The 10,808-nt window shown below is 40.3% G+C and overlaps 1 protein-coding gene across 3 annotated transcripts in view; it reads right to left on the bottom strand.

Moving 5' to 3' along the window:
* Window positions 1-1,906: 1,906 nt before the first annotated feature.
* ddhd1a (DDHD domain containing 1a) overlaps window positions 1,907-10,808 on the bottom strand; it is a 30,709-nt gene continuing 21,807 nt past the window's right edge. For all 3 annotated transcript variants that reach the window (XM_037796610.1, XM_037796613.1, XM_037796611.1), the window contains 8 exons: window positions 10,288-10,394; window positions 9,934-10,196; window positions 9,198-9,273; window positions 8,197-8,346; window positions 7,821-7,885; window positions 7,543-7,715; window positions 6,287-6,484; window positions 1,907-6,190 (listed from right to left, as the gene is read on the bottom strand). In XM_037796610.1, coding sequence (XP_037652538.1) covers window positions 6,003-6,190; window positions 6,287-6,484; window positions 7,543-7,715; window positions 7,821-7,885; window positions 8,197-8,346; window positions 9,198-9,273; window positions 9,934-10,196; window positions 10,288-10,394 — 1,220 coding nt within the window. In that variant the 3' untranslated portion in view covers window positions 1,907-6,002. The remainder of the gene's footprint in view (window positions 6,191-6,286; window positions 6,485-7,542; window positions 7,716-7,820; window positions 7,886-8,196; window positions 8,347-9,197; window positions 9,274-9,933; window positions 10,197-10,287; window positions 10,395-10,808) is intronic.

Here is a 10,808-nt window from a genome sequence, read left to right as displayed (position 1 = left end):
GGACCTCTGGGTCTTTAGCCCCGGGACGGAGTTACAGCACAAAATAACAAGACATTCTGCTTTTGTCACTTTAACAGTTTTTAATAACTGAAAGATTTCTCCATTTAAGTGTTTTTCCTTTCAATGTAGACACATTAATTTGGACTATAATCCCCCAGTGGAAGACTGTGAAGTGTAGAAATTAGCCAAGGTATACAGATATATCTACTGACACATTACATATGTTGAAGCAGCATGCTGTTTAGCTGGTCCAGGTGGAAGTCTGTCAAACTATTTCACATACTCTTTGGGGTTTTAACGTGAAGAAATACATGATATTTCATTATTTTTTTCCTAATATATTAGTACATACCTCACAAAATGGAGAGGAGGGAAGTATAAAGTCTGCTACCAGTGTTTCCAAATTGTACTTTAAGTACCACAAATACATAAATATACTTGGTTACTTCACCTGATTTCACATATGACACTCCTTCTCCTGCATGCACAAACTATATTCAGCTCTCACACAAGGCCAGTCATTACCAGAAAGTCATTAAATTACTGAAACTCAATAACAGTTGACTTTGATTTGCCAATAGACATCTAAAACCGTCTGCAGTAGTCTCCCAAATATAGCCCTGTATCTATGAGAAAATAACCATGTGCAGGTCAACTTCATGTGTTTATGAATGTTTTCTTACATGCACCAAATTCAAAATTGTAATTGTAGATCATAACTTTCTTCATCCATTAAATAGCAAGACACTGAAGATGATATCATCTTGCAGGTTGTTGCTCACGTCTTCACCGCTACGGATGAATAATGGCATTTTCATGAGTGCATTCAAACAAATGATCAGCTGGGGGCTGCTGTCTCCTTTCTTTCCAAAGCACAATATGCACTCCAACACACACACTCTGTCCAATTGGTCTGCAGTATAAAGACCCATGAATCATCAGTGTTTCTGGCTCGGTACCGCAGTGAACTCGCTCAGCTCCAATCCTCCAGCTCAGGAATCTGGGCCTTCAGACTACGGGCTGCATCAAAGCGATTTATAACCTCTCTCCTCTCCTCTCCTCTCCCTGCAGCGCTGACCCCCTCGTCAGTGTCTGGCACCCGACCCATTGCCTTTTATAGGCTGTGTTTTAATTGCAGAGTAAACATTTGAGTCAGTCAGATGCAGAGCAGGAGATGGAGAGGAGAGTTGGCTCGGCTGCTGTGGATGATGTCGATGAGGAGGTGAAGGGAGAAAGAAGAGATGGAGGATGTGAGGGGAGGGTCTACACTGTCTGCATGAGTCATATTTGGGGGAAAAAAGTCTGTTTTTCAGCATTTGGATTGTAGTTGGTGGTATTTGAGAGGGTAAAATGTATTTAATGTATGCCAATTTAATACTTTTTCCTTACATTAGCATTAACAACTGACAAAATAGCTCAATTATAAAGGAAATAAATGGAAATAGGGGACAACAGATGGTCAATGGGGGTCTTTGTTCCAGTATTACCTATAGATGACTGACCTCTTCTGGACAAACACAGAACAGCAGGGCCAGATGCATTATTTATGAGATTCACCTCTGTTCTAAATGGTCCCATCTGTGAGCGTTGCCTTTGCAGATGTTGCTAAACTGCATTAAAGCGCTAGTAACTCATATGGAAGCCATGACTGCTTGTGGATTACAATGCAGCCTATTCACCATCCATAAGTCAGCTTTGTTATTCACACCAGGGGGTGCCTCGGAAAGAATGCGATCTGAGTTTCAGACGAAACAAGCAGCTCTATTGTCCTCCAAAATCAGTCTGGAAATGAGCAATGAGACCATCTTCCTCTGGTGATTTCTACCTCCTCCTACGCGACAGCAAGCTCAATAGTTTTTTCCCTATTATCATCAGTGGGATGTGACAGATTGAGAAGAAGAAGTAGTCATTGTATCCAAAAAAGAAATGCTTTAATAAAAGGAAATAAATACAGTGCTTTGGATGGCAGTTAGAATCCATTACAGGCATGGGTTATTGCACAGCTCTAAGGACAGACAAAAACACTTTTCCGGACATCCATTCAAATTTAGAGCAACAGTGGTTCACAAATTTAACACATCTCATTCAATACGCCCCAAATGTCCATGCTTATTTCTCTTTCTCACCCAGTGACTGATTACATATGGCTGCAGGCCCTTCCTTAATTAGCTCTGAACATTTTAAAGACTGACAAAAACACATCTGTGACAATTCTTTTACTTAATAATGGCTTCAAACTGGCGTCAACAGCGGTGTTGAATGGACAAAACATGTAACAGCAGACATGTCCCTGATGCTTGTGGTGCCTTTAACAAGAAAAAATATACTGTCATCATTCAAAATGCTGTGCATTAAATGCTCATATGGTCAACAGTACGATGTATCTTGAAGGGGACATATCATGAAAAACTCACTTTTCCAGTGCTTGTGCACATACATGTGGGTATCTCGAGGTCCTAACAACCCACAAACGTGAAATAAGACGACCCAGTCAGTTTTTTGTGGGGCTGCCTAGATCAGAAAAACATGATTCAACAAGCCAATCAGATTTAGCTCCCCTTCCTATGTCACATACAGGCTCATTAGAACAAAGAACGTATATTGCCAAAGTCAATTTTTCGTTCCATTTCAACATCAGCGCCCAGCAGCCGCCATTTTGGACTGAAAGTGACTACCTGACGCCAGTAAGACGTCCACCTAAAAAGTGCCGTACAAAAGTAAAACAAAATGATTTCTATTCTGTTGTCATATTCTACCGAAATTGCCAGTGTTAATCAATGAAATACTATAAATATAATAAGCATTTTCAGTCCAAAATGGCGGCAGCAGCAGCCGTTGTCAAAATACACCAGAGTTTCGTCTCTTTGCTTCTATACTCTTTGATTAGAATATATCACCCACGGCTTGAAAACGACCTTTGCATCTGTGCAACATATTTTTCTCACAAGCCAATCAGAGCAGGCCTGGCTTTTTTGGGATGGGGTGTCTTAAAGGGACAGGCGCTAAAATGGAGCGTTTCAAACAGAAGGTGAATACAGGTATATTCAGTCAGACAGTATGAGAGAAAAATAGTGTTTTTTGAACATTAAAGCATGTAAACATGTTCTAGTAGAAACCCCAAATCCAAGTAGGAACCTGAAAATGAACATGATATGTCCCCTTTAATGCTCTCCAGTTTGCAAGCAGAGTGAACACAGTTGAAAACCTGTGCTTGAATCAAGAATTGCTAGAATGAAAAATGTGCAAAAGTTCACATACATTTTGGAAACACTGGCAGGAACATTGTTGTCAGTGTTACGACGATGGTCTGTCCACACAGTGTGATTTAAAGATACGGAGGCAACAATGGAACTGTCCTTGTATTTTGCATTACATTGTCTAAGGTCTCCAAGGTAAACTGCATGCCTACTATCCAATGTTAAAATCGCTTTCTGCATCTACTGCTGCAATGTAACACATGCTCAGCAAAAATAAAATAAACAACGGGCGGTTTTCTACATAATTTCTGTGCAATTCATAGCAGATGAATGGGCAAGATCCACCAGATTAGAAATAGAAATGCTTTCATATCACTCTCCCTTATTTGTCACTACTTCCCGGTGACCTATCTGGTCGTCTGAGAGGCAGCCTGGTTTCAGCCAGTAGGCCTTTGCATAATTAACACAGACATTAAATACCAATAAATGGATTCCATTCAGTGGTGGATCAGTCGACAACAGCCCTTGATTGTGTGGAACAGTAAAGCAGCATCTTGCACCACAACAAATTAAAAAATAAGCTCTTTGAAAACTACGATATTACAACAAGTAGGACACAAAGAAAATTTGACACTGACAATGATCAAGTCTGTCACATGTGACTAACTCCAATCTGGGGGTAATTCCATTTCTTCATCCATTGCAAAATGTCTTGATTTCATTAGAAGTCCATAAACAATCATGAGTGGTTTTCTACTCGACAAAGAACACAAAGCAGTTTTTTTTAGATGTGTCTTGGCACTCTCTGCAATGTCTTCTTGCTCCAGCATCCATTTACTATTAATATGACACCATGCAAAGTGAGTCTAACTTCTGCATATTCATTACTGGGCGTGTTTTTTAAACAGATTCATCTTTGCAGGAGTGATTTTTTTTTTTTTTTTTTATAACTGCTCCGACAAACCTAAGGCAAGAATCATGACAAGCAGCAGGTCATTTTTAGAAAACAAAAATCTCCAGTTGTCCACATTTTTTATTTTTAGAGTAAAATTTGCAAATAGTGTCAATTAGGCAATGACACACGTCTGGTGGCTGGAAAATACAGTTTTTTAAGACTAAAGAAACCCTTCTTGCACACAAATAAAAAGATAAGCTGACATATCCGTTGCTCAAATGAGGAAAGTGTGAGTTGGTCACAAAGAAGGCAAAAGAAATGCAATTAACTTTTGTGTGCCATGTAGCTATTTTTACCCTATAGGCCAATTTTCCATGAAGTATGCCTTAGAATGACTAATGCCACGCAGCTAATAAGCTAGACACATAAATGTTATTTGGCCGCAAGTTTGAATCCCACTTTCCCAGAGATGAGATCCAGGTTTATATCCACAAGAGCCTGAAAATCACTAGGAAAAATATTTCTTTTGTTTTTAAGAAAAAATACATCTAGTACCACTGATTTCATCTGGATATCAATATAAAGATATAGCACAGAAAATTCTCTCCAGAGCGCATCCTTAGTATAGAAGCATTATGACTGTGATTGTTTTTGGGTGAGACCTCGTCTTGTAAATGACATCATCAAGAGATTTTAAAAAATAAACTGGGTGTAAGAAAATAACTATACATGTCCGACCTCTTGTTTGAGAGTGTAGACATGATAAAATGCCTCATGTGGTTGTAAACCTCTGTATGTACAGCAAATGGGAACTAATAATGTCCTGTAGGATGTTTAGCTGTCATTGTTGTGTTAGTAAGAGACATTGTGTGCCTGCTACTTTAACAAAAAAATGTACTGTTTGCAGAAAATGAAACACATTCTGTTTTAGTTGACCTGTAGTATATATAAAAGTGGCGTTTTGTTCATGTTTTATTTGGTGCATATCTATTTTCAAACAATGTTAAAAAGAGGCAAACATAAAACAAATCATAAGATGAAGAAAAACAAACTAAAAATATAATGTTTGTTAATGTCTTTCTTCATACTTCCAAAACATTATTAAAGGGATAATGCCCTAAGTTTTTGTTTGTAAAACTAAACAGAAATATTCTGCACGAGTAGTATTATTTGGCTAATTTTGAAAAGGCATTGCATTCGCTTGTTAGCATTAAGTTTTTGAGATGTAGTGGCTGAAAGGTTTATTCTAAAAGATAAAACTAATTTTTCTTTTGACAATTATATATTTTTTCTCCTTAATGTAAAAACAAAGGAAAAAGCTAAAAAGAAACAGACACAGAACTCGAAAGCCTCAGTGACCGAGAGTCAGGCAAGTGTGTCACAAGGCTCCAGGATGAGTCTGCGGGACGGACGCTAGATTTAAGCGCTGATCAACAGGGAATATATGGACACTTTATCAACAGGCTGCAGCTGTTTAAGGTTGAAGACTTGGGGACGAAGCTAGAACTCTTCCTCCGTGTGCAGCAAATTCCTCTGCATCATTAGACTCTTATTCCATGTGTATATGTAGCTCGTGGTCATACTGGCAAAGGGTGCACCTCCTTAGGGGTTCCTAGTCCAACATTGTCACCCTTAGGGTGTGCAACTGTGTACAAACTACACAAAAAGAGACAAAAAAAATGCACATTTTGGAATTAAGTCAGTTTGTCAGTAATGATTCTCAAGTGTTAAAAGAGCTGGATCACAGGGAGATATAGGGGAAAAAAAGATTATTGTATTTGAGCAGGTTGTGTGCATGAAAAATAAATGAATGAGGTTTATTGTCGTGTCTTGTCAAGAAGGCGACACAAAACCCTTCAGGGTTATAAGACACCATTCAAGTGTGTATATGTTGTAACCAGTGTGCTGCCTCAGTCTGGATCCGGAGCGTCTTCTGCTGGGTCAGAGGGTGTCGTCTTCTGCGTGTATATGAAGGTCAACAGGAAGAGCGCTATGTCATGTGAGCACCAGTAGCCTGTGTGTGAGGTCACCGCTGACCAATAGCGACTCTCCACCAGACCCTCTCGGAGCTCAAAGTCGACACGCCGCTCCAGCTCCACTGGAAGACAAGAAACGGAGACGTTATTTGTACCTTCTCAACCCACCAACAAATGTGAGTCTCTCTCTGTGATTGTTTAGTGTTAAGTGAACTAACATGATGTGTCAGTAATGGGCGAGGTGGGCCGAATCAGGGTAGAGAGGCCGTATGCTGACTGGCTTTCTGTCCGCTTCTGCTCCTCTTCCTCAGCGTTCGGCCCTCCGTCCAGTCCTAACGAAACTGAGGGCTGGCTGTTGGAGCGGGAGAAACGTGAGAAGAGGATGCCTCCGATGCCCTTCCCTATGCTCGCCGCTCCTACATTGTGAGTATGGAAGAAAGAGAGAAACAAAAATAGATAAATTGCTGGGTGGGATGTGGTTCAGAGCAAGACAAAAAGAATGGTAGTAAGGCTTTTTATTTTTCATATTCAATTTATTTCAAAGTATAGGGGAAGCAAGGTGTATGAGCCCATTCTCCATCCCTCCACATGATGGCACTGTTGACGCAGTAAGTGAGCATCTCACATTACTTCAAATATTGAACCTCACGAGAGAGAATAGATTTTACTTATGCAATAAGGACTATCTCCAGAGTGAAATTTAATTTGCTCAGCTCTTTCTCCTGGTTTCCCCATTACTGTCTATGCTAGTTGTAGAAAAAAAAGTATGTATTAAAAAAGAGAATATCTTCACAGACACCTTTCGTCATAGTAGTCTATTCTCACACATGCTTCAGTAGTTAAATACGGCTTTACTATTGGTTTTATTCAACAATTTTTCAACTCTTCTGAACTGGTAGACAGTAATCATCATATTACACACATAGAGTCCTAAATACTGTTAGGTACTGTATTCCTCACCGGTAGGTAGGCCTATCATGATAACTACTTTTGTTGGATGATATATTGTCCCAGAAATGATTGTGATAAACGATATTATTGTCATTTGAAGACCATTTTATGCCACTGATATAATGACAATATAATAGCATAATAATGCAAAGTACACCCTTTAAAAGAGCAATGAACTTTTAATTCTTAAAGATATTCAGACATTGGAATAGGAATGTGAAATTGTGTTTTAATTATTCTAAATAAATAAAACATATATACATACACAACCAAAATGATAAATTAAATAAACTCTCTGAGTCTGTTAACAAAAATGTGCAATGTCTGTGCAATGCCTCAAGTCTTATTATGGTCGGGAAAAAACATTTATTCTTGCATCATGTTGGATAAAATGTTAGTGACATTCTTACGAAAACAAACACGCATGGAAACACAAAGTGCAATATCGTGTTTGGCAGAAATGATTGAGCATCATCGGAGCAGAGTTTGGACCAGAATTTGAAAAGTGATGGTAGCGTCTTACCCATTATGCTGGCCTTGCCCAGATTGGTAATGGACTCTCCGTAGTGCCTGCGGACGAGTACAGGAGAAGTGCTCGGGCTGGGGATGCTCTCAGTGTCAGACGTCGGGTCTTTCACTGGGTTCAGGAAGGTAGGCCGGATCTCATCGTACGATGTGGCGTTAGTGGCGCTACACCTGATAAGAGAACATATACCCCCAAACATTCAGAACATACTCTGAAAACAATATGTGCGTATGTACAAGGGATAACATCAAGTGTTACAGGATGTAAGGTCTTACCAGTTTATCTGAACAGGTGCAACATTGCTGTAATGTTTGAGGATGAGGGGCTCCAGTCTGTAGGCCTGAACAGAGCAACACAACTTCAGTTAGCTTACAGTACAGATAAATGCCTTCACTATTTCAAGTTGTCAAATGAACATTTTGAATTCTAACATCTGACTGAGTGAGTTGCAAATGTCTGGTTTCTATTAGCAGAGTGCAGTGGAAAATAGCATATCCAGTAAAAACAGCAAATTCCTACTTATGAACCCACACTCTAAATGTGTGCGGGCGAAGTCGATAATAATTAAGAAAAGGACATTTTGACTTGGTGTCGTTAATCCTCAGTGAGGGAGAGCATCTGTATGGGCTGCGGCAATCAAAGGAGACTGACCACAGGGTCTGTGGGATGGAAGACGTTGAAGAGCCTGCTGCAGAGGACAGTGGGCAGGATGTGGTCCTGGTGGCAGCTGGTACCAGGACGGATCCCTCTCAGAGCCAAGAACACCGCCAGAGGGGAACCCATGCAGAAGAAGTTTTCCACCTGAGAGACAAAAAGCAGAGAATGAAGTATCTCTCCCTTTGTGTGTGTTGCAATCAGTGCTTCTCTTCACTTTCTTGACGTCACTGGGCTGGCTGTGCGGGCTTTTAGTGCATGTTTGTGCATGTAAGCGTGCCCAACTGGCTAGCTCACAGCCCCTGCTCTACATTGCTCTCATACGGTTGTTACATATGATAACGTCGTCCCGTCGTCACCGTTAGCTCTGTCAGCACTTTCACTGTTGTTTGCAGTGTTAGCGCTGTTAGCACTGTGAGTCGCCCGGCTCAATTTAGCACCTTTATGTCGTGGCATTTTGGTGGTGTGCTGTTGCTCCGGGTTGTTTAGTAAATATCCTTGCAACTAGGCCTGTCACGATAATTAAGTTATCAACTTATCGTACGATCGTGGACATGACCTTGATAATTTTTGCTGACGTCGACATCGCCCTTTGTGTTTACATGTGTTAGTTTATATAAGACATTGGCATTATATATGAGTCCATTTTATTGTTTTGATTTTTATTCATGTTTAATTTATTTAGGATATTTTAATATTCCAATTCCAATGTCTGAATATTCTTATGAATTAAAAGTTCATTGCTCTTTGACAGGGTGTACTTGCATTATTATGCTATTATATTATCATTATATCAGTGGCATAAAATGGTCTTAAAATTACAATAATATCGTTTATCGCAATCATTTATGGGACTATATATTGTACGACAAAAGCAGTTATCGTGAAAGGCCTACTTGCAAAATAAAAGCTGAAACCATTATTAATTATTGATTTAGAGTAATAAGTCATATTGTAATGGTGCACATAAAGTATGTTCAAATAATTGAGCATCGTACCTTAAATTTGAGGGCTGGGCGTGCTGAGGGTTTTGAGGCCTCCAGTGTGAGGAGTCGACTTTCCAGCTCTTGTAACCTGTTAAATGAAAATGCATGAACAACTTCTCTGAAACCATAGCTTGAAAATCAGTCCACGTAGTACAGTCCTTTTTGAATATCCATGTATGAATTATTATAACCTCAAGCTACCTAGACATACCGAATCTCCCATCAGGTACAGAAAAACAATCTCAGCACCGCTCGGATCAACAACCTTTCATTCCAGCGGCTTCTTATTTCACTGAGGTAATGGTGCGCACACTAAATGATAATGCACACACAGAGCGATGGGTGGTGCAGAGGAGATATATTAAAAGCCTCTTCCCTTCCATTTGATCAGGAAGCATCACAATACCCTGCTGCCTCACAAAAACAAACAGGAAACACAACTTGCCACCTGAAAATGGATCATGTGATGAGCAGCACACATAAAAAGAGGGTGATAGAGGGTTTTATAATGAATTTGGAGGAGAGAGTGGTTTGAAAGGTATGAACAGCCGGCATTGCTTGTTCATATTGAGAGCAAACTCATATTCCGGACTACCTCAAATTATTATTAAACCATGTATTGTATATCAAAAGTTATATCTCAAGCCTGCCTGAGATCACTTTCTCCCCAAAAAGGACCCTCACAGCTAAACATGCATTCCCTGAGGCCAAGCTAGGAGTCACTGATGAGTTATATTAAAAGCCCTACCTATTCCTCGTGAGCTGTAGCTGCTCTAAAACGTGCTTCTCCTCATAGGACATCCAGCGCAGGTCCAGCTCCTCGTCCACAGCGTGATGCTCCTGCTGACAGAAGCGCACAGGGTCCCATCCCGTCATGATGTCGTAGGTGATGACGCAGCCGAGGGAGTGAGACACCACGGACACTTTGCCTCCCCTCTCCTCATACTCTGGGTTCCGGGAGCAGAAAAGTGTGTACAGTCTGTTCAGCTCCTGTGTTAGGCCCTTGGTAATCTGGAGAGACGGGGAGCAGAGAGGTTTTAAGTAGAAATAGTGGGTCACAGAGAACTCTAATTTCTGGTTTCTGGAAGTGTGTGACTCTCACCTCATCCCGGTAAAGGGGGCTGTTGTAGTACATGATGTCCATGGCACTGCTGTTGAGAAGATCTCTCAGTCCTCTCACTTTGTCTGGTGTTATTGAGTCTACCGTATCTACAGAAACAAAGCACCGATATCACAGTATAAAACAAAGATTTAATGTCACACAATGGTGCCTGAATTAACACACTCAGTGGCTACTTTATTAGTCATACATATTAGGGCTGTCGAAGTTAACTAGATAATAACGCTATAACGCAAATTTGTTTTAATGCCACTAATTTCTTCAACGCATTAACGCAACTTGCGATTTTTAGGTTGTAGCAGCTTGTTGTGAAGGAGGCTAAATAACACTCCAAACTTACGCTAAATTCTGGTGAGGAAAAACTCACCAAGCCATATTCAAAAGGGATCCCTTGACCTCTGACCTCAAGATATGTGAATGTAAATGGGTTCTATGGGTACCCACGAGTCTCCCCTTTACAGACATGCCCACTTTATGATAATCACATGCAGTTTGGGGCAAGT

The sequence above is a fragment of the Sebastes umbrosus genome, chromosome 16 (assembly GCF_015220745.1).
Source record: "Sebastes umbrosus isolate fSebUmb1 chromosome 16, fSebUmb1.pri, whole genome shotgun sequence".
In the NCBI taxonomy this organism is placed as follows: Eukaryota; Metazoa; Chordata; class Actinopteri; order Perciformes; family Sebastidae; genus Sebastes; species Sebastes umbrosus.
Note: the sequence above shows the minus strand (reverse complement) of the source record. Positions and strands in the feature narration are given on the sequence as shown.